This window comes from Megalopta genalis, chromosome 8 (assembly GCF_051020955.1).
Source record: "Megalopta genalis isolate 19385.01 chromosome 8, iyMegGena1_principal, whole genome shotgun sequence".
Lineage (NCBI taxonomy): Eukaryota > Metazoa > Arthropoda > Insecta > Hymenoptera > Halictidae > Megalopta > Megalopta genalis.
Window position 1 is genome coordinate 5,425,237 of NC_135020.1, and position 25,663 is coordinate 5,450,899.

General features: G+C 38.3%; 1 protein-coding gene across 4 annotated transcripts in view; it reads right to left on the reverse strand.

The window, feature by feature from the left end:
* The window catches only part of LOC117225110 (lachesin), a 409,294-nt gene extending 407,145 nt beyond the window's left edge, over positions 1-2,149 (reverse strand). For 2 of the 4 annotated variants that reach the window (XM_033478436.2, XM_033478439.2), the window contains exon 1: positions 2,017-2,147. In XM_033478436.2, the coding sequence (XP_033334327.1) occupies positions 2,017-2,089 (73 nt within the window). In that variant the 5' untranslated portion in view covers positions 2,090-2,147. Of the gene's footprint in view, positions 1-2,016 lie in introns of all 4 variants that reach the window. The other 2 variants (XM_033478437.2, XM_033478433.2) reach the window with 2 other exon arrangements.
* Between the last annotated feature and the right edge of the window lie 23,514 nt (positions 2,150-25,663).

Genomic DNA, 25,663 nt, shown 5'->3' on the forward strand with positions numbered 1-25,663 from the left:
CTTACATTACTTAAATGATCAAAATTGTAACAATTATCAACTTTTCAAAACCTTAGGAAAATACAAGTCTTAATAAGAGCATCCTTTTCACGTAATCTCAAGTTCGTTGAAACCATCAACGCAGGAAATTCTATGGAGAAATTGAATTTCCCGTGAAAATCTGCGCAAGTCGTTTTAATTTTCTATTTCGACAGTCAATGTGCGTGCCATGAATGTGTGCTCTATAAACGAACTTTCTAAAACGTACGTATATCTGCGCATAACTAATGAAATGCCCGTGTTGGTGATAAATTTTTTAATATTGGTAATACGAATGGCTGGAGGCTTGCAATTCCCTTCGCATTATTCTATTCGACATTCGTAGCAATTTCAGGAGGTGCTTTCCGTTCAACGGCGCAGAAAGTCCTACTTCTATTGTGGAACAAAGTTATAGAATGACTTCTCGCGAATGTTTTCTCCTCTCTGTGTTCTACATTCTTAGCTCGTTATAAAATTTTCCATGTATTTTGTGCCGAGGCCGGGGCATTGTATACCGAATCACCAATGCACGGGGTTTTATAATTAATAAGAGAAAAATAATTAGTGACAACCGAATCGCGAAATCTTTTACAAGCTCGAGCATTCGTGCATTAACACGTCAAGACTCTTATTAACATTGTAGCCGCTTTGTACTTTTGAAATTGTACACGTGCACGCGTTCGCTAATGTAATCCTCCGTGACAATAATCATTTAGACGCTCCGCAAACGTTTCTGCTGCCACGTGGCCGAGTTACATGTATACTTTCTCGGAACGTGTTAAATGCGCTTCCTTTAACTCGTCATTATATTTTTGCGCTCTTATGGAAACATAATTCCTATTCCTCTGTTGCCAATTTTAAGAGTTTCTATTGCATTATGCCCTTGCAACACGGTGGCCTATTTACGCGAATATTTAATTCGTCGATAACTGTGCCGGCTCTCGAGATCAGTATGCTGACAAAGTAGAGAGAACTAAAATTTTCTATATATAATATTGCAATTTAACAGCATACGTTTCCCGGGGCGCCATGCTTCTTAACACTAGATTTATGGAACCCGTCAAAATGACGGATCACTAATTTTTTAATTTACGATTATTCATGTCGTAAAGATACATTTACGATTTATTTATTCAACTTATATGTTACTTACGGTATATGTTATAATAACAGTCAGTTAATATTACGTTATAATAACAGTCAGAATAAATGTCTTATTGTTACTTTTATAAACTAATATAAAGCAGCTGTTTCTTTGTGTTCCGTATATCCAGTGTCAATAACTTCAACTTTTAACCTCTCGACTGAACACATTCGTTAGTCTCCAAATTTCGAATCGAACCAAATTTTCAGTTCGGATAGTAAGCTCGATTTAAACTACAATGTATAGAGGTCCTCGGGTCCATAGCCGATGGAAATCACGTTCGTCTAATTCGAACATTCACCCCGGGAACGATCAATCGAAACGAGAAGGTTAAAGCGCATTACTCTTAGTAACACAACCAATCAGCTGTTTAAATGCTACTAGCATTCGCGCGTCTAAGCAGCACTCCAAATGATCGCAGTCGCCTCGAACAGCTGCGAAGGAATCGTACAGAGGAAGCTAAATGAAATATTGTTTCGTGTAAAAGACTTTCAAAGAGGACATCCCAAACGTTTACGGGATTTACATAATCACAATAAATGACGGACGAGGTGCGTGCACACAACCAATCGCCTTTGTTCTATATTCCGTTTGTCTACGCTGATCCGTTGTTTGCGTCCGTGCCCGACGATAGGCCAAGGAACTCGCGTTTCGAATCTCGTAACGCCGCGGAATTATGTAACGTTTAGCCTTTCCGTTCCTAAACAAATAATAGCTAAGCGCTCGCTCTTGTACGAACGTTCGACGCGTAAACGAGGAAAACAATGGACGCTGGCAGTGTCGACCCGGTTTTGGAAAAATCTGCGGAAATAGCGTGCAGCGGGCGTCTTCGGTTCTAGTGATTTATCGCTCACCGTCTGATCGATGGGTGGCTGCGATGGCGATCAACGCGGCCCACAGCAGCAGCAGAGGTGTTATTATTGTCATGCTCGACGGTGTCGATGATCCTGTCCGTATTCTGTTCACTAACACGCACAAAGCGGAAAAGTGTACGCGAGCCGGAGTCCAGATGCAGACTGACTTGCCGTGCGAAGTCCTGCAGGAGCAACACGGCACGCATGCGTCCTGGATTCCACGTGCCTGTCCCTTTTCGCGTCTTTACTACCTAGACGGGGGTAGGCACTTGTGATTTTATGGGCGCCTCGTTCTTCCCTCGTCCGAGCTAGATTTTTCGGGTGTTTGTCGAATGGATTGTAAAATATACATCCCCGACCGTGTCGCTGGAACGCGATCGGGGAAATTTATACGACATAACCCGGACGCAGAATAGGCTACCAAAGTTAGGCGGACCTCGATTGTCTCTGGGCCGAAGGGGTAGGTGCACCGTCCAACATCAATTTTACGTTTTCAGATCTTGTACGCGATTATTACAGACTGATGCGCCGAATATTTGAAAATCCTAGAGAGAGATTTAGTTGCAGCGGCTTCAGAAAAGCTCCGCACACTAAACTCGACAAATTGTCGATGTTTAAACTCGTACGATTTCGTAAGGAAGTCTCGATGACACTTGTAAGATGGGTAGTGCGCTTGTAAATGGGAAGTGCATTTCTTAGTATTAAATCTATCAAAACCTAAAGATAATTCACTTGTAGTGATTTATATCAACAAAACGACTGTGTGAATGTGTGTGTGTGTGTTTAGAGCGCTCGCCATTTTTATTATAATAATGCTTAGATTATTCAATTATTTCCTATGGAAGCGTCATTATAATTTCAGCAACTTCAAAACAAAACATTTGAAAATTGATTTTTGATTGGCTCGATAGCATTAAAGCCGGGTTAGTGGTAAAAATCTTACGTATTGGAACGTCCGTAAGTACATTGGACAATTTTTCATGCAACTGAAAAAGTTACCCCTTAAACTTTGGTTTATAGTTTTTTTTTGTGTAGTCACTTTATTGAAGTTTGAATGAACGGTGCACTGCTTACGTTACAGAGAAATACAAGATAAACTACAGCTTTATTTCATAAAACTTATTCCTCGTTTTTGTTACATAAATCGAGTAAAAGAAATCGTAGACAAAAGTTTTAGAGGTTCTTTTAAAGGAGATAATGATTTTACATCTATAGAGAAAGAGGACGACAACACTACTATTTTGAAACAAAATGCAAGTACATAATCTGAATTGCATGGCATACTTCGATAAATCAAACAAGAAATATAGAAGACCCGAAATTGTCGTGTACGTGTTATAATATTGGAACAGCACCATCAAATTGAAAACTAATTACCCGACATTCTCTGGAGACAGAGTTGTAACACAGTGTGATTCGAACGATTACGCGAGTCACCATGTAGACGTCTATATTAACGCAGACAGCCCGCGCCTCTAAAGCTGCAATAATGATAGAGATTGCGTTAAGTGTTCTACGAGGAGCACTCCATCTATAAATATTAGATTTGAAGAGATTAAACTGTAGGAATTATATTGCTGGGAACATTACGGCTCTGCTTGAAATTAGTTCCAACCGCGTACTTGCGTTATGAATAGTGAGAGAAAGAGCATGCTTCAGCACGCAGAACAAGACGTCACGAGACGCACTAAAATCGTGAAACGGAATGGAAATAATACGTTAGACTCTTGAGACAGTTAGGATTGTTATAATGCGCCGTGGGTCAGGCTATTCCGAATTTACGCTCTCGATGTGAAGTCGACGTAGACGCGAGAGCATCTACTAAATTCTTATTATCATATTGAAAATACAGTTAATTTTCTCTAATTGTCCCTGAGCTTGTAAACAAAAATGGGCAATTTCGGAAGAGGAGATACGAGAAGAGATACGATTTATAGTTGTTGACAATAGGCGACTATAAAAACGTGCCGCGAAGCTCGAATAATTTTATCTTTTATTCCTAAATTGTCCAGTTTTTATTACAAGCTGAGGGACAATTGGAGAGAATTTACTGTAGTGGAAAATCGCATTTTGTACTTTCAATGCGAAAATGGAGGAGCGTTGTACATAATACTCACAAAAATGTGACACACGGGCATAAAATTTTCGGCATGCATTTTTAGCTGAATTTAATTTTTAAATTGATGCTATTTATAAAGAATTGTATCTATCATAATTTTTATATGATTTTTAATATGAATATAATATAAGTGAAAGTAAAAAAAATGTAATCTGAACGACGTTCCTATAATACAAATGCAAAGTATAGTCAGAAAAATATAAAAGATAGTTATTCCGTCTATTATTCTTTTTCATTGTAATGAGCTCTGGAAGGGGTAAATGTATGGTCCAAGTTGTGACTTACATAAAATGCTACTAATTACTGCAATTTTTCTGAGAGACCTTTGAAATAGGTAAGAGGTCCTTTTCTGCAATAATTATTTCTAACAAGTCTGTGACCATTCATCTCCACGAGTATGTTCATAAGGTAACATTTAGGGTAAAACGTAAAGGTAGTTTTTAGTATTAGTGAAACAATTACACCGAAATTAGAGGATCAAATAATTATATTGTTACACAATTTTTTGCGCATTTCCTGTCAAAGATTTTAAAAAAAATTTGACATTTAATAGGTTAATATCTATATACATATATCCATAGAGTATAAGCTTTAGAAAAGAGATACTAATGTCGTGGTTAAAATATAGTTACGACTTTTTATTCTCTTGGTTCGGAGTCTTTTATAATACTGTTTTGGTGTATCCAGGGTGAGAATTGGTTTCTTCTTCGTGAAACGGGGTGTATGACCTGGAGATGAGCGATGCGTCTTTTTGGGGATAATCAGAGTACCCTTCACAAACGCGATAAGGTACTAATTCTTCTTTTGAATAAGACAAACAACAAGCAATATGTAGACCGATACGTGCATGAGAGAACAAGACCTACAAGTGGAACAAAGTGGGGAAAGAAAGAAATCGCGTGGGAGGATAGGTGACGAAGGTGTGGGATGTTGCCGGCGCGGCATAACAAGTGTGCAAACACATTCTACCAAACGAACATCGTTAGCGAGAGATTCACCTTTCGACTTTCACGTTTGATATGAATTTTCCTTTGCCGGCGAGCATTAGCATGCACTTTTCTTTTACCAGACCCTTTGTAGCAAAGTCCTGCACGCCGAGGATCGGTGACGTAGCCGGATTCTTAAATGAAGGCGAAGTCAAACGAGAAAACTTTGCGGATTAAGCGCAATCAAGTACCGATAATTCCCTGGTGAATCGGGTACTCCACTTCTGCCACCTGGAAAAAGAGTCGGGGATAGGTCAGAAGTGTCTCCACGGATCCCTCTCGAAGGGTTCGCTGGATTGTTCTGGGTGGATGCCGTTGCTTTTGCTGCCAGTGTGTCCCTTATCCGCCATCGAAACCGGAGAAAGCACCCGCGAGTGTTATCTATCGAATTAATCGGGGACCTTTCTCTCGCCACCTTTAATTTCGACGATTTTTAACGATGCTTATCGTTATTACAACGACGCATTTTCTTATCTCATAAACGAAGGCAAATAAAATGTACTCATATGACTTTTTTCATTGTTTTTAGGCGCACAATCAACTCCCGAAGTGGGTTCCACATGTGTATTGAAACACCCTATATACTACAATAAAAGTAAATTTCAAAACCTAGTTAAAAATTAGTATGAGACTGACTGATGAGTATGAGACATCCATATGAGACTGAAGAAGCATTCAACGTATTAACAAATGACATTTTCATGACTACCCACGTTATCAATGGAACTAAAAAGTAGCCTCAAAAATTATTGGTGCAAGCTTATGCGTGTAGATGTGATAGATCTTACTGTACTGATTGATTTTAAAGGTTAGAAATTTTTTCATGATACTAACGATGTTTCTTCGTACTCGCTATACACGGTAACATGTTTAGCCCTCCGAGTACCACAGCAGAGAGAACCGTGCCGGAGTCAGTTCTGGCTCACACCGATACTTCACTGCGGAACTGCGGTGAGGGTAGTAAAGCGATCGTCATTTAACACGACGAGTCACCATTGACTCCGGCATGGTACTCGGAGGGTTAACATTTGAACAGCGGACCTTTTATTTATTAATTACTTTCAATATATTTTTTAAGGTACTCCTCCTAGACACGTTAGTTTTTCTACAGACCTTAGTGGAACATGTGAAAATTTTAATTAACTGTCAGAGAGGATAGATAGTCAAATAATTCATGTATTATAATTTATTAGAATTTATGAAATTGATCAAGTAATTTATTAACTTATAAATAAGTTAAATAACAAGAATTATAATCTAGGTCGATAAAGATCCAAGCTTCGCCAACCGAGTGTCAACACGTTGCCTGTCATGCCATTGACGACTGGGTGTGACAAAATTATTTGTTCAATCTTAAAACTCAAACTGCGAAGTGGGAGAATAATTTCAAAAATCTGTATTTCTCATTATCAGTCTTTGTATTAACGTTACAATTGTTTTAATTTTATCGGGTTTCTGTTGTCTCTGAGTGAAATGTATTTCTTCGACAAATATTCAATGGCACACGCTATGGATTACAGTTAAATAAAAAGTACAGTTAAATCCTTCTAAGGTAGAATGTTCGCGCAAATAATTATAAGAATTACAGTACAAATCGCATTTACTTCGTCCAGCTGGACATACAATCGTTCCGCGAACATACAGAAATGAATTACACGAAATTCGGTAATCAAATCATGTAGAATAAAAATAATGAAATCGTATAATGCAGTGTTAATCCGTAATACGTTTCGATGGAATTGGAAGCACATAACACGCGCACATTATTTACGTTCCACGTGACTTTAATTATTAAATCCATGCACGGTATTTCTGCCCCAATATTTTGCAAAATAGATTCTATTCTATCATATTAATATCCTTTTGGATTATAAAAGGGCGCATCTACCGACGGCGGTATACAGGGTGGACAGGAATTCGTAGTACAGCCGAGAAGGGGGTGACTTAAAGTTTATTCATCTTTGTAAAGGATTTAGTTGCCGTCTATTCTTCTGCTGCAGTTGCTTCAGTCTAAGATAGTGTTTACAAGCATTAACCCTTTGCACTCGAAGCCACTTTAACTGTAAATCTAAATTAATTTGTTCTGGTATACGGTATTTCCATTTCATGTGACAAAGTGAATTTTATGCATATGAAACTGAGTCTTGTAACACATACAAAAGTTAGACTTTTAACAATTTTTTATATCTACACATTGATAATATAAAAATTATCTTAGAACGTGATGTAAGAATTTTTTAGTGGTGCCTCAGAGTCACAACTCGAGTGCAAAGGGTTAATTGTTGCGAACTATGTACTGTCCGTTGATCAAAAGAAGTCAGCTGAGAAAAGTGTAGCACCGATTCCCACCAACCCACCTATGTTAACGACCTCGCAGAAGTAGGGTAAACGCGTTTCCCTTATTGGCAGAAATAATCCCTTCATATTGGCCCCGAATTAGCCGCCATACTGAATTTCCAAGAAACGACTCGAGTTCGGCCGATTCAAAACAAACAGTGTCGTTACGTCTCGCTCCACCGTGGTCGCCATTTTCGGCTAGGAGCACATCAGACGCGTATGCCTGTACTTTGTGTGTGTGTGTGTGTGTGTGTGTGTGTGTGTGTGTGTGTGTGTGTGTGTGTGTGTGTGTGTGTGTACTATTTAAGCAACAAAGAGCGAGCGAGACGCACGACGGGAGTCAGGAAGCGTAGAACAATCGAGACAAAGTGAAACAGACGCAACAATTACAAGATGCAAGAGCATTGACTTATTCCTAAAGCATTAACTATAGATTCTTCTGATAAACACATGATTATTTGTAATTACCAATTACTAGTTAGCATCCTGATTAACTTTTCATTGCATTGTGCAGAAAATGTGCTGTACTATACACATATTTTTTATATTTATGTTGTATCATGTGATTTTTTTAAACGGTTATTATATACGTCTTAACCCTTTCGCTACTACGGGTGACTATAGTCACCCGCCACAAAACGACACCCGCATACGATGGGTGACTATAGTCACCGGCCACAAGATGCCACCTATACACGACGGGTGACTATAGTCACCGGCCACAAGATGCCACCTATACACGACGGGTGACTATAGTCACCGGTCACAACAATGGAGCCAAAAGTTAAAACAAGGGCTATCGCCTCGCTTTCCTCCGTTCGCAGACGCTATCATCTACCAAAAACTACGATCAATTGTAATAAATCTGGTCATATTAATCCAACGTTTTTGAAGCAAAAGACTTGGCCCCGAATGCTGAAGACTGCGCGCGCTTAATGTTCCTGCTTTCGGCAGGGTGCTCCGTTCTACACGAGGGACTCCGCGGCGAGGCCCGCCGTAGCGAAAGGGTTAAATATGTATTCAATGTTTATGAACCATAACCGAAAATAATTATGTTTTGCTGGTGCAGTATTACTTTCATGTTCGCAGGTTTGCAATGTATTATTCGAGTGTAAGAATTTTACGGATATCTTACGCCTACGTCAGCGTACAACGTTAAGAACCTGAAGGTAATTTCGGAAAACGAGAAAGTGAAACACTACGCATAAACTAAATGGCGCAAGGGGCAAGGGGAATCGGCCGCCCGCTCCATCTAGCCTCTTCCAATTTTCAGACTTTTGATTATTATTGGCTAAGTTACGCGCTGAGCAAGAGACGTGATTGGGTAGAGAGGGCGACCGATTGTCCAATAGAAGTGGGTTTCGGGAGACCATAGGAAAGTGGAGACTGCGAGCGTGCGGGTCAGGCGAAGCGAGAGGAAAACACCTCTTGCCCCTCTGTCGAATCGACTGACTTCTTCTGAACACCGGACAGTAGTAAACGAAATGTTTCCATCATTGTCAATGTTTATAAACACTAACTGGGACAGAGGCAACTGCGGTAGAAGAATAGACTACAACTATATCCTTTACAAACATGAACAAACTTTAACCCCTTAATGCACAGTTTTTTTTAAAAAGGCCGGCCAAAAAAAATCAATTCTTTTTAATGTAAAAAAACACAATTTTGAACGTTGTCTTGGCAAGAAAATTACAAAAATACAAAAATAATGGATATTTATACAATTGGTATGATTTCTAATTTTCAGAATATTACTATTATTATTATTATTATTATTATTATTATTATTATATTTTAGTAAAATATATATTGAAAAATGAGCGAATCAGAATCTGAATATGAATACGCTGTCGGAAAGCGGCTCACAAGGAAGAGATAAATCGTAAGTGATAAGTAGAAAAAGGATATATTTTATACTTGAATAAGTAAGTGTTATAGCTTACAATCCCATGTAAATGATAAATATCAATAAAACGATTGTTTTTTTTGCTTTCACATTGTTATTTTCAATTCTCGATTGCATTCGAGTGTGAAAAATTATAGCAACATAAAGTACAACGCCGCTCGAAATATCTCGAGAGTGCACAGTTTGGCCAGTTTAGCGCGCTCGAGTTAACTCGAGCGTGCACGTTAAGGGGTTAAAGTCGATTTTCTCGAAAACGAAGCCCCTGAGAAAAAAAATGTTGTTCCAAATGTTTTAATACTTCTTCACAAAGAATCTCCCTTTGCTCGGTTGTACGATGAATTCCGGTCCACCCTGTATAATTTAGCTTTCGAAAATGATTGAGTGCATAGAATATTTAGTTTCTAATTAAATAATTAAGCTGATGCTTGAATATAGCCACGCCGATTATATTTTGAAATGAAATGAAACAAAACGTAACATTAATTTGTATTATGAGAAAGACAAGTAAATATCGTCTAACTTTCTTACATATTTAACTGTCTTTCAATGTATACATTCTGAGAGCCATGTTAGTTATTCAATTATTTTTGTTATTTAAATTAACGCTAAAAATTCGTTTCGTTCGTCAATAAATGTCAAGTGTCATTTCATGTGCTCCTAAGTTTTGTTATTATATCAACAAACATTCAAGGAAATTGGTACCATATAAACAGAACACAAATATATCATGTATATGATCAAATACTTATTGATCATATGTTTTTTAATAACGGCTTACGTAATGATAGTTGACATCTTTATTATTATCATAGTCAGTATAATTAAAATTTTTTGTTTTCGTTTGGAACCTGAGGTGATAGACGTCAGCATTACTGGAATTATCGTAAAATAACCCGACGTGGTAGACCGTCAGCATTACTGGAATTATCGTAATCGTTATACGTTCTCAAAAGTATAGCAACCATTTGATCGGTGGAGATTTTGTCGCGGACTGGCAAAACCAGTAAACTAGGTAATAATGAGACTAATAATTCGCGCGCGGAAGCCTCTCACGTTCTACGTAATTCACGGGCTCGAGTACAAATGGCTCTCGTAGCTTCGCCGCCGTTAATGTTAATATACAACGCGGAGCCACACGTGGAGCATCAGATTTCTAATTCTAATAAATCCCGTATGGGGCGTGCCTGCTTGGATTGCGTCTGTGGAACGGTGGAGGACGGTCTTTGCAATTCTTTAATGAACAACCGGCACGTGTATTTAGAGAAAAATGAGTCATTGCCCATAAATAAAAAAAAGTGTAGATTAGTATAGGATGTAAAAATCATGGACCGCGTTAGACTCTACACGCAGTAATCACAATTTACGTGAAGTAGACAGAAAGGTAATAATATGACATAGAATATACATAACTTCACAATTGTCATTGTTTTCGTTCAATCACGTGTGCACTCTAATTATAAGATGGTAAGCATTTATATTAATTAGAAGCTCAAAGGAAGGAAATATTACATATTATTATAATTAATATGTAAACTACATATTAATATAACATTATTATTATATTATTATAACATTATTTTTATCGCATTTTACAATTAATGACCTTCAGATTAAATAACCGATGTTTTTCTGACACCAATTTTGCAGAAATTTTTTATGAAAATGAGAGTACCAGTTTCTCATAAAATATACATGTAATAACATTTTGATGTAATTGAATAATATATTACATTCTGAAAATGCAATCTATCACAAGTTGTAATTCAATTTGTAATCAAATTTACGATCGATATTACATTAATATTTTAGATCATTGACAATTTCTATACAAACGTGTGTTATGTTCCAAACAGTATTTTATATTTCATTTTTATTTTTATCAAGAACTTCCTAATCTCTTTTGGAAACGGTCTTTGATATGATCACTATAAATTCCCTGGCTTAACCCCAAGGATTACTGTCAATATAATATCTTTCCTTGAAATCAACGTGGTCTTGGACAATAGTCTAAACCGACTAGAAGGGAATACGCGAAATGGAAAAAGGACACGTGGAAAAAGAAGCAGAATGACATTCATTCACGCCTACTGACCATCCAATTAACAAATGCATTTAAATTGCAATGGCCAGCTTCACACGGATTAATGGCACCTCTAAACCAGCGTAGGAAATCTTCACTACCGCCGTCGCTCTGATTTTTCGATCCATTAGCAGATAGAATTCCGTGTCTGATAGTAGATACTCGAAACCGGCTATACAATGATCATCCCGCAATTTATATAGGATACCGCAAACGTCACTATAAATTACCAATTGCAGCAATGATCCTGTTGCATATGCACACGACTGGCATTCCGCAGAGCCGAAATCATCCCACGAATTGCTGACCTCCATTTGCACGCGTACACCTTGCACAAGGTTCGCTAGATCCCACCAAGAAGTGCTACTGCAAACTTCTCTTGATTGGGCCTGCAACTGTCCTGCACATTATATCACAGTTTCACCTTGCTTGTTGGAAGCTCCATCTTTCACCAAATTGCATGGCATTCCATGGAACTTTCACATATGGTAAAAATGAGGAAGAATATTCATCCTGTTGTATAATGCAACAGATGTAATTGGGAAATAAAATTTAGTATTATTGATGATAAGTATATTATTACCGCATTATGCATGTGCACGTGTGTAATGTAATTGTATGTATGATTAATATGCAGTGTGTACCGAAATCAATCCGAATCACGCCTGAGAGCAAAGTTCGATGAACGTGCAAATTTACATTTCCACGTCGATGGTTTTATAAAAAGATAATCGTTTAATCAGTTCCTTCTTCTTATTAGACCATCTGATGCAATAATTACTGAATACAAAATTCGAAGCCCAGTTGTAAGGAATGTAACACGCATACTTCAAATTACTGTACATAAGTAAATAACTGCGTTTTTGATTATTTCGAGTGTCTATGAGTTAAGTTTCTAGTACATAAATATGAAATAATCAACACATTGAATGTACTAACAGACAACAGCGACATGATTAATGTCGGTGAATATAAGTTGTTTGTGTTGTTATTAAATAGATTACAGTATAAAATGAAAATTACGGTAGTAAATAACAAATAATTATTAAAACAAGGTTTTACAAAGGTCATCTAAATCCGTTCATTCAGCTCACTCACACATTCTACTGATTCCATCGTCTGTTCTCTAATGCAATTTTAAATTCTACATCTTATTCCTATCTTCTGCTACGACTTGTATCTCCTACTATTCTCACCAATTGGCGCTCAGATTCTGCAAAAAAATGGACAATTTGGGAAGAGAAGATACAATTATTCGAGCCTTGCGTCTCGCTTTCATAGTTCTTGACAATCGGTAACTATAAAAACGAGCCGCAAGGCTCGAACAATCGTATCTCTTCTTCCCAAATTGTTCATTTTTATGTACAATCTGAACGTCAATTAGAGAGAATTTACTGTACTCTGCAATTAAACATAAGAACGAATCTAGACTACAGATCTTTGTGCACTTATGAAACGAGCAATTTTGTGAAATACAAGAAAGCATTGACATTAAACAAAATTAATGACACTTATGGTTCAAATTTGCTACTATGAATCTTAAAATATAGAAAATTACATAAAGATTCGCATTGACTCATTAGCAATTTGATCAAACTTCTTACGGTTTCTATTATAAAAGATTATAAAAGAGGAAAAGGAGATTTATCGTAGGAAGCTCTTTATGATTTGATTAAATGCAAAAGAAAAAATCGGATTCTAGTCATTTTGACAGATTTATAGTTAACATTTCATATCTACGTTCTTATTTCCATTTTAATATTCAGTCTAAAGTCATAACGAGACTTTCAAAAAATATACATTTTGACAGGATGATTTTAACAAATGATATATTATATTAAAGTACATTATTGTAGTCCTCACAAAGAACTTCAAATCTTTTTTACGATGGATTTCTTGGCGGGAACGGATCACGGGAGAGAAACAAGTTGTTAATAAATTATCGAAATTACCATTTGCATTAGTCGCTTAGTCCTTTTCACTCAGATTCTGCGGGGCGATTGAAATTAAAGGCAGAAATCCCGGCGCCGGCATATTCTTTGGAGGAATGGGAACGTCTTCGTTGATTTATGCGTGTCCATTAAGGGCGCACTTAAAACTAGTATTAGCAAGGAACACTGGGTTCTCACTGAATAGAGGCACTTTATCGCGTATCGAAATGTAGACCGTTAATCACACAAGAAGATTACAAGCCGTATATTGAAGTCATTCCGAGTTGATTGAACGAACAAACGGTCAAATAGAGCCCCGACTCTACTTTGGCTAGTTAAACTCGTGTAATCTCTATTTGCAGCAAGTTTGTAACCTACAGGTACTCGTTTTACATTCATCAGATAATATAGACATACGACGTGACTCTTGTTCACATATTTTCCAATTCACAATTCAATGTAAAAATTAGTGCACGAAATCTGACAGAACGAAACTAATATGTAAAAACATACCCGGTGCCGGTATTCCGTATTCGATACCATTTGTCCCTATTTCTACTGTAAATTCAATATCGAAAATTGTTCATGCGTCACGATATTACTCTCACAATTGGCTACGTTCCTCCACGCTTTCATCTAAAATAGGTTTGTAGAAATTGTAATTTAATTATTTCAAGCGAACGTGAAACCGGATGGCGGCGGTGCAGAATGAAGGACAAATTATTGCTTTGGACGTCGAGCGTTCCATTCGCATCGAATTCCAAACGGCAAACAAATGAAGTTTTATCTAACCGTCCCCACGCTACCACCCCCGCGCGTTTCAATTCATCGTGAATCTTTATTTACACGGTGAAACGAGCATACCTATGGAGATATAATCATCTTCTCGCACGTTCCTCGAGCTAGCGCCCATTTTGATCTGCAGATTCCAATTGCGCGTAGGCAAATAAAACGCGTGTCTCTTCGTGTCCGAATGGAACTCGCTTACGCGAACGGTTAACAGATCGTAAATACAAATCCCATGAAGCACGAACCTTTGTCAACGGAACGTGAGCCCAGAAAAAAGCGGTGTCACGCGTCCGCGTAACACTTTCACGCATCCCTTCTGTGACCTGCTACGATCCGGCGACATTGTAAACAACCGTCCAGAAACCGACGTTAAACATTCCCGTTGCAAAGCTCAGGTGTGTGAGAATTACGTTCGCGGAAACGACGAAATCGATGGACATTCTCGAGCCACGATTCCGAAAAGTTCGTTACGCGGAAATAGAAATTAGTTGCCTCGATCGAAAGTTCGAATTAACAGTCAAGGTATAAATAATGTAATAAATGGTTAGTATAACGTGTTTTCAAGCTAACAAAACATTATTTTGTAATTATATGAGAAATTGAGAAAAATAGTATTTAGTATTAAACAGAGAGAAAGGTTAATTTTGTAAGAGAGTATTGTAACAATATACAGAGTGTTCCCGGGTTAAATCAAGAAACTTGAAGACACAGATTTAGGACTCTAAAACAAACAAATTTTTCCTGTGGACGTATGCTTGCAAATGCTTCCTTCAAGAGATATTTATCTACTTCTAAAGTTATCGAGTTAGGAATGTGTAATTAAGATATCCATGTTACCAAGATTGAAAGTTACTACTGCGTTGCTGTTTGCACTGCAAACAAAGTTCCCCTTTCATTCGTTCTGAGTAACTGTTAAATTGAAACATTAAAATTGAGAGAGCATAGTACTAGTAGTAGAAGAGGAGATATAATTATTCGAGTCTCGTGGCTCATTTGTCGCGGCTACCGATTGTCAACAATTATAAAAACGAGGTGTAAAGCTCGAATAATCGTGCTCGAATAATTTTATTTACAGGCTGAAGAAAAATTAGGGAGAATTTACTGTAGTTGGTGTAAAGTATCAGTCGGTCATTTCGTCTGTTATTTATAGAGGTGTCATATTTATCTATAACATATATAATAATTACTATTATTTTTATAATTATTTTTACAATAAATAGAATAATTTTCTTTTGTAATTTATGTGATAAATCTGAATTATTTCGATGGTATATAATACTAAGTCCTACAACTATAGTGATAAATACCTCTTGAAGAAAGCATTTACGCGCATACTTATACAGGAGAAATTTGTTTTTTTGTTTTATCATGCTAATTTCATATCTAAAGTTTGTCGATTTAAACCGGTAAGATTGTATATTCTTATCTAATAAAAATGGACAATGAATGGTCATGCGAAAATAAATGAAAAATCACTGCATATTTGATTTAACTGGTACACAATAACTGGTACAATATATAGCGTTACTGTAAATATTATCTAACATCACCAAGATTAACTTTAAACACATTAAACTACATATAAAAATTAATTACTATGTAAAGAAAAATATCGCGATATGTACTTTCAAAAATGTGATCACTGACAAACTACAATAAAAATCCGCATCCGAATACAAGAGCGCCATAGGCTGACTATGTGTCATTCGTTCGGAAGCGTTGACGTGTGTTCCAAACGAAAAAGACTGCGTAAATTACTCTTAGTTTTCGACTGAACGATTAATCAATCAACGATGTCAACTGTCAAATGCCAGACTCAAAAATATTCGACTTCGCGATATAATGCTACGTCTATAATACTGAAGTAATCTTTATCGATCACTGGGGAACCGTAAAATCAATATTTCTTTTTTGATGCAATTCCATTGGTCGAGTATTATGTTGGTACAATGAGATATTTCGATATTACACAGTTCGGAGACTACGGATTCGCTGACGTAACCAATAGGATATCGAATGGAATCCATTCGCTTGGCATTCAGATTTTTCTGCACGCACAAATGCTTGCTTCAGAAGCACAATTCAATGTACGTGGTCAAGATAATCTTGATAATATTATTTTCCTTAATCCGCGCATTATTATTGCTGAAGCGATGTGCATGATTACTAATTATTTATTGAACTCTTTGTCAATGTCATCGACGAGAGTCGCGAGTATAAATATCTTCACTAAGAAATAAGGAGCTACTTTTTAGTCAGAAAAGATTTATTTATGTTACAAGAACAATTTCTTTTGATTTCGTTACGATGTAGAAGATTAATGCTGCGAATGTTAGTACATACCAATTTCTTTTTCATAGTTAAATTGTCGCAATTTAAAATCTAATAAAAATTAGTTCAGTCTATCAAGCGTTTCAGTAAGTTTTATAAAAAAAAAACAAAATATTTGTAATAGATATGACTAAGAAAAACTCGAAGCAAGAGAAATCCTTTAACAACTTTTCACATTCTTCGTAAAATATAATAAAATCTCTCTGAACATCCATTTTTTGCGCAAGTTATAGGATCAAAACAAAGAATTTAAAATGCTAAAGTTTTAGACTTACATTACATTTATGTGGATGTCATCATAAGGTTTCACGACGAAATGAGCTTCTGTTTGACTTCTGTTTGGCTTCTGTTCCTCGTAGCTGCTGCTGGAAATTTCTATTCTGTGTGAATTCTAATTAACTTTGTTCTGTACAAGATCTAATAACAGCAGTCTAATTATAACCAACATAAACTGATGCCCAAAGAAGAATAGGCATGTATAAAGAGCTACAACAATTTTAGTATACGTAGTTTCGCTATCATACTCATTTTGCTTACGTTCTTTTTTTATCCGTGAATCGGTAAAGTCTCTAGTATCAAAATCATAGCAAACACGTCAAACACACCGAAAATTTATTGCATAAACTGCAACAAATATCATATGCATTTAATTCATATAAATTAATTAATTAATTAATTCATATCGTTCTTCTCAGAAAAGTCTCTGACCCCAAAAAATCTGTGTCTCACCCCAGACAACACTGTCAACCTAGTACAGTAAATTCTCCCTAATTGACGCTTAGCTTGAAAACAAAAACGGATAATTTGGGAAGAGGAGGTACGATTATTCCAGCCTTGCGGCTCGTTTTTATAGTTATTGACAATCGGTTACTGTAAAAACGAGTCACAACGCTCGAATAATCGCATCTCCTCTTCCCAAATTGTCCATTGACCGCACAGCTTTTTGTGCAAAAGCTGAGCGTCAATTGGAGAAACTTTATTGCAAATATCGTTTTGAAGCAATACCTAATTAGATTTTAACCGGATTCCTCTACACAAGAATGACCGGGAGACACAGATCGGTAACCGAGGAGCGCAGGCAGCACGCTGTCCATTAAATTGATCGGGAAGATTAAAAAGTACACGCGGGTGACAGATCGCGACGAATGCTGCGACGTTGACTCGGTCGGTTCACGCGACGAGAACAGAGGACCGGGGCCCGCGCCTTATGGCGTAATCCAAAAGTAACGTAACGATCTGTCTTACTCGCGTGAACTCGACGAGTTGGCTCGCAGGCCGGGTAACACACGTACACGGCCACATACAAACGGAGGGATTAGTGGATAGGGGAGGAGGGAAGACGTACAGAAAGGCCGTTCGTGCAAATCCAAGAAGCTACCGGAACAAACACGGATCCCCTTTTCCTCGCCCCCTTTTTCTTCCTCTTCTTCCGCCGTGGCATCGTAGCTGCACGCCGAGCAGAACCAGCCCAGTGGATCCCCGACAGTATTTTAGTGAAGTATCTAAGAAGTGAAATGAAATGTAGAGGGCTGGAGGCGTGACTCGAAGTCGTATGAGTCGCGCCAGATGTTACAATATTTACTGCGCGAAGAGTTCGCTGCTGTACACACCCCTCGATAGCCCTCTATGTTTCCACCTGGATGCTCGCGACGTGTGTACACACGTAGCCGACACGTACGCGAGAGCCAGTCCTCACGTGCCGCTGTATTGATGTCTCTTAATGACGGGCCGGAATCAACGAAACCGAAACGGACCGATTCACTCGACGCCGATCGAACCTGTATAAAGTGATTTCGGCATGGTTCGGTGTCCGGCTAGCCGCGGCTCCTGCGGCTCGGCATTCTTCGTTACGAACGCCTCCAATTACGCCGCGGAAACTGCGACCGAGACTGACGTTAATTACCACTTCGATCATGGACACCCAGCACGCCGACCGCGACTAACCAGCGACGCACGGCCCGGGAAATAAAGTTCACTTGGCAATTATTTCCATAGACATCTGTTATTGTCTCATTACTTGGTTTCGTTTCCCTGTAAACAGCGTCGAATGGCCAATTTTCCCTCGAGACCCCTCCATCTTTGAAGACGCCGCACAGTGCTATATTTTTCTAGAAAGTAGGCTGCAATTCATAATTGTATATGATTTTTATGAAAATCGATACTCTTGTGTTTTTCGGGTTGCTGAATTCGAATGTTATGAAAAATGCGTTTAACTTATGTTTTTGTGAAAATCAATAATTTTCCGATTAGTGGTTATAATTATATAATTAGAGTATAAAATTAATTATGACGATCGTAATATTAAACCATTTTTGTAATCAACATCTTAGGCACGGCTGAATTTTGCACGGCAGAGTGTGACGCGAATGATGCGTAAACAACACAGCACTGCAATGTGCGACACTGGCGAATCAAAAACAAAGACTGTATATTCTGTTTGTATATTATTTACACTGTTGTAAAACGTTGTGACGGCAAAAATGTGCGAAGCGAGACAAACGAAAATGATCGTTTAGTTTCAGCGCTGAGCGAATCAGTCGGTAGAGTGAGCCACTATAGCGGCGCGTCGTACCTAAAAATTAATTATATGTTAATTATGAGTTAATTATGATAAAAATGTTGAATTCTGGATTGTTCAACAAAATTTAATAGGTCTCGTAATAAAAATGTGTTGTCCAAAATAGTAATAGAGCATGTAATTAAATAATTAATCAATACGATCATATACAATGCAATGATAAACATAATTATCAATTACAAATATTGTTCGAAATAAGAAATGTCATTTTCTCAATAGAATTTTATTTATACTCCACATTTATATTTTGTATATTTTGAAAATTAAATCTTGGACGCTCTATATATCAACCCTCCTGATGAAGTTGAAAAGGTCGAATTTTTTTACACGAAGAAGTATCTGTTATCTATGATCTATTGAATGATCCATCGGCTTGAAATCAGTTTTAACCCCGATAACTAACTATACCATTTTTAGAAACTACTTCACCGGCAAATGTCATCTCACTTAGAGAGACTTCTCACTAAGAAGTCCAAACCAGACCCGGCATCTTTATTTTACTCGATTTAACTCCAGAAAATCGGGCTGGCTGCGCAGCATTTTTAGAAAAACGATTTTTGGGCGGGACGTTATTTTAAGATTTTACAGTAAAAAGTTACTATTAATTATTCAATATTCTTATAAGAAATCATTCCGCAGGACTGCCACACTTACATACGATTAAAGTATATTGTTTTCGAATAATTACAAGATTTCATGAAGTTATTAAGCATTGTACGTTTCCTATTATAACATATACTTAACACGGTCAGTGCCAAGCTGTATTTACTCTACTCTTCACGCATGATATTTTACTAAAACTTGACACATTATATGTAATTATTAATCATCGTATATATATATGTTACCGTGAATGACCGAAATTGGAGAATGTCGACTTTCACCGGTGAATGTCAACAGATACCAAATACGTCGGTGAAAGATCGAATATTTCATTACATTGTTGTACATTCGGACCCTCTCCGGTGTGTGTCGACAATCACAGATATGCTCTGGTGGAGGTCCAAAACCTGTCATTGCAAAAGGAAGTGTTCCACAAATAAATGCAGTTGTAAAAGCAAGGGACTCTTGTGCAATTCAAAGTGTCATAATAGTTGAAGTTGTTGCAATAAATAAGATTTGAATCACGTAAGTAAGTAATTTTTTTATTACTATTATTTTCTCTTCTCGTGTAGAATGTACCGTGTATTGTAAATTCTTGGTCATTCCTTTCAGAAAGAGAGGCGAAAAAGTTACGTCACCCTTGTGGCGTTTTATAGCGACTGAATTACGGAGAAGAAAACATAAATCTCCAACATGTTCAACATTCACCATTAGTGCATGGTGAATGTCAACATTTACCGGTGTAAGTCAGAAATAAGGGTATTTAGCAAATATTTCGGACATACACCAAGCGACTACGTGAATGTTGACATTCACCGGTGAAAGTCTACATTCTCCAGATTTCGGTGTTTCACTGTAACATATATATAACAATGAAACAAATTTATTATAACCCATTATTGTAGTGGAAATTACGTCTTCAGTTCTAAATTTGTTATAAACTATTTTTTTATAAACTATTTTTTATCATCGGTGGTACACGTGGCACGGAACGTGTTGAATAAAGAAGTTTTTGTCGAATAATATTTCGCAGAAACATATTTATAATATCGGCGACTGGTTTAATAGTTGTGGTCATCATTTTCTCAAGGAGTAAGGGAGTACTTTAGGGAGTAAGACTATAAGAAAATAGAAAGTCGAAAAATATAGATCTCTCTACCGTTGCTTCTATGGACAAATCACCCTACCGATCGAAGATCCGATGCAATAAACATTCACATTATTACCTGTCGGACATTGCTCCCCGGAATCCGATAATTTTGCATGGTTCGTCGGAGCCGGCGAAACTTTGCTTGAGCTGATCACGCACGAGAGAGGCGACAAGAAGGACACAAAACACGGTGTTATCTTCCGAGTGATCGGCACTGATCGAATCTTTCTGACGCGCGAAAGTAGGTTAATTCGGTGGTATAGATCGCTGGAGGGTGTAGTCCCGCGGGACACCTGGTTCCCCCCCGTGCAGCCGCCCTCTTCCATTTCACACATCGTCCCGGATAACGCGACGTCGCATTAATGTGTAATTGGTGGCGAGCTGGCAAGGTGACACGATACCGGGACGCCAAGAAGGAGGCCAGCCATGTGATGTAGTGGCGGCAAGTCTGCCGCCAGCATAGACATTTTGCCCGTGGAAGACGCATGGTCCTTGCTAATATGACGTTTGAAATATGGCGCGACGCGCGTTCGAAGGTGCGAGAAGAGTTATTCGCCGCAGAAAAGAGACGGGATCAAGCACGCCGGAAAATCGTCCGCGGCTGACGGAAGCGAGGCAAGGGAACCTCGAACACACCGTCGGACGATGTTGGAAAAAAACGGTGAACTCTGTTCACCCGGGAAAGCACGGGGGCTCCTTTCGGCTGGAAGTTGGAGAAACTTGTCAAGGAAAGAACAAGTGTCATAGATGATGTTTTTGTCGGCCAGCTCCGCCTGACGATTCACGCGCGAACATCAACGGGGGAGCTTGATGGAATCTTCGGGCTGTTAACGATCATCTGGTCGGACACTGTAACTGACACATCCCGAAGTTTTGTACGCGAATGATATTTTGGTGCTACACTAAATTCTCCCTAATCGATGCTCGGATTGTGTAGAAAAATGATCGATTTGGGAAGAGCAGGTACAATTATTTGAGTCTTACACTTCGTTTTTGTAATTGTTGACTTGTTTTTATAGACGGCAACTACAAAAGCAAGTCGGGAGGCTCGAATTGTACTGGCTTCTCTTCCGAAATTGTTCAGTTTTGTTTCCAAGCAGAGCGTCGATTAGAGAGAATTTGCTGTATTTATGTGCTGCAAGGTGTTAGTTGCGGCGCTGGTTTTGTTGTACAGTGAGAGATCACATTATTGGAGTCACTGACTGAAAATTTATTGTCCGTGTGACGGATAATCGGGATAATGTGGGCTACAGCATTGCTAAATAGGAGATGATAATAATGCAGTGTTAGAACTTAACTGTTATGATGCAAATTCGTCAATTTATATAAACGGCTTTAGCAATTTGATTACCGACCGTGCACCGAGATATGTTAGAATGAATATTTGTTGTACATATTAGGTTGGTGCGCATGAAATGTCGGATTGTTAATTGAATATATAAAACTGCATATCTTTTTTTCAAAAGCTGTTTATTTAATCAAAATATGCTCTATTTGCTTCAATACACTTTTTCCAACGAGATTTTAATGCATAGATGTCTGACTAAAAAAAAATTCTGATCTTTAGAATTAATAAACTCTGATATGGAATTTTTCAGACTATCTTCATTTTCAAACTGTTTAGCCCGTAAAAACTGTTCTAAATGTTAAAAAAAATGAAAGTCGCGGTTGGCGAAAGATCCGGTGAATAAGCTGGGTGCTGCAAAATTTCATATTTTCATTCATTTAATTTCGCAATTGTTTTGCACGAAGTATACGACCGAGCGTTGTCATGGAGAAGTATTGGACCATGCCGATTAATAAGTGATGGGTGTATAATTTTCAATTCTTCATGCATTTCATCAATGTACTGGCAGTACTTGTCGGCTGTAATTGTCTCCCCAATTCGAAGGAATGAGTAGTGAATTACTCCAGTCACATTCGTTCATTTTGTAGGGAAAAATGTTCAGACCGAAAATTTTCGAACCAACGCTGCACTTTTCGATCGTTAACAGTATTCTCCTCAAACGCCGGGTTTATGTTGCGTGCAGCTTTTGCAGCATTATTACGAAGTTTATATTCATATAAAAAAAATTACACACACACACGAATATCGGATGAATTCATGTCTTTACGAAATTCAAAACAAATAACAAAATGGAACACTTTTAAGAAAATCTTCTTTGTTGAAATGTGACTCTGGGAATGGACAGTACGATTATAAACGAGGTTATGCCAAAAACAAAAGCGTAACGAAAACAGGGAGACAAACGTTCGCATGTAAAGAAAATCTGACATTTAATGTGCACCAACCTAATATGTACATTGAAGCATGGTCAGTTATAGAACTATCTTTGCAAGTTTAAAATATTTTAAACATAGTAGTAAAGATTTTAGTATTTCATTTTCACATGGTAAATTTGTTTATTGTAACTATTTGTTATAGCACATTTTGCTGTACGTAGTCAATTTAGACGTTTGTTTCATCTTGAATTGTAAGTAACATTAGCCTCGCGATAATAATACAAGATATCATATATTTGTGAAAAGCAGGAGAAACTACACCGGGTCCATTTATAGTTTTGCGGTATTTTAATCCAAAACTATGTTGGAGTTTGCTGCGCCATTAATTATACAAAAGAAACTTTACGAACATTCAACAACGTGTTGTTAAAGAGTTCCTTAAGACTGAAATACTAACTCGTTATTCTGTTTATGGACCGTTATTTACTTTATAGCTATATATTGTGATAACTTCTACTACGTGGAAGAAGCTAAGAACATTATTCAAGAACTCAAGTTTATGTAACAAATACTTTAGTGATATTATAATCTACCGAAATATTGAACAGGTCTTTTGAACTCGTTAGTATGACGTCAGTTTCGTTATACGTGCACCTTTTCTAGCTTGACAAGTTAGAAGATCGAAAATCATTACTATGTCTGCGTCAGAAAACTGGCAATTATGCTAATAAACGTCTCTCAACGAGTTTAATCATTTTCGAATATGTCATCGTCAAAACAAATATTAGCAAGTTAGTTTTCATACATTTGAAGTGAGATTAGGGCATATTTAACTGTGGAGATTTAATACTAGAAAAACCAAATGTTCAAAAAGATTAAAGAAGCTTCATGTTTATCATTTTCGTGCAATACAGTAACAAAAAATTCACACTTTGGTCTCTAATGTGTGCTTTCGGGTGACATAACGAGGCAGCTCGTAATCATAATGTCTTCAAAATTAAAAGTTATTATTTCATGAAATCTATATCTATATGAGCTTATGGCGAATCCTGTTTAGATATAATAATTATTTCAGATGGCTATTATCCGAGAAAATTTACCCAGTGCAGAGCGTTAATATAGATAATGTAGTTAGAATCGCGAGGAATTCCAAAATAGCAGTGCAAGCTTGGACAAGGATTAATATTCAAAAGGACGTTCCATTTCGATGAAATTTCATGTCAGATATATGCTCAACCCACAGCAAACAAATGAACAAAATCAAAGGAAGATTTCATTTATACGTGTCATTCCGAGATTGTAAATCAATTTTTAAACTTCTTTTTCCACGATTGCAAAGAGAAAATTGATTCATTTGATTCCCTTGCAGTAGAAGCACTTCCGCATACACATAAAATAAATAGTTCTGAATTTAATCAAGTTTATACGTTTTAAAACTGTTCTTCTTTAATTCAGTTTACTCGTAACACACATTTTTAAAAATGTATTCGTTGTTATTGCTTCCGACGAAATACTTATTGCCAGTGGTTTTACACGGGCATGAACGTTAAGAGGTCAACAACTTCTTCATAAAGAACGACCACCAAGCAGTTCCGCTACAACAGTCCTGGTACAGTAGATATTTCCAGCATGCTAAAACACCGTCGAGCAGTGCCCATGCGTAAATAACTCCTAAAAATCCGATACAGCAGAATCGAAAAATGGCTAAATGAAAAATCAATGGAAAGAATCAGCCCAGCCGTGCAGTTAACAGGTGAGAATTCCCTGGGGATCGTTACCGATTCATCTCCCAGCCGGGCCGACAGGTTACCAGAAATAATCCGGCCGGTACATTTCGGGGAACAATTTTATTCAGCGCAGAACGCGCGCGTTCTTGAAATGCCTCGGCCAGGACGACAAACTGAACGGCGCGGGGACGGCGCGGCGTTTCCCGGGACACGGGAACGAGGGCCCATCCGGATTACGGAACACGAACCCGTAGGGGTTCAGAAAGTCAGAGTCAAAGCAGGGACTCCGTTATACCGGAACAGCGCGTACTCTACACGCCGCCGATTTATTCGAAAATCCGTGGAAAGTGGCACGTTTCACCCGTTGTGAAGCGTCTAGACCCGCCCCCGCGCGCGCGTCCCGCTGTGTGCCAGTCTTCCATGGTCGCACCTTCTTTTCCCCACCCTTGCTCGGTCTCCGGCTGTGCCTTGGCCGCCTAACGCGTTCCCAGACCCCCTCACCCCCCGCCCCCCCTCGCGACCCCGTACCCGACGTTTCACCCATCGCCGCCCACACCTCGCCAGTTCGTATCCCGGTTTAGGTATTCCTGTAGTAAGCTTGCGGGAGCCTCTGAGCCAGTTTAGCGTCCTCTCCCGCGCCCCTATCTGATTTCAATGTGGTTCGGTTACGTGCTTCAAATCAAAAACACGAACGTTATTTCTGCACGTGGTCTCCACTTTTCTCGTCCTCGCTTCCCGCCCTTGCTCCCCGGCGCCACCCCTCGAAAACTACGGGGTTCCCCGTCGCCCCCGCACGCGTCCTCCCGCGATCGCTCCACGTCTCCGCTCGGCGTCGCCACGTTTTCGCTTGTTTCCCGCGCCGACGGCGACGACGCCGCCACCCCTCC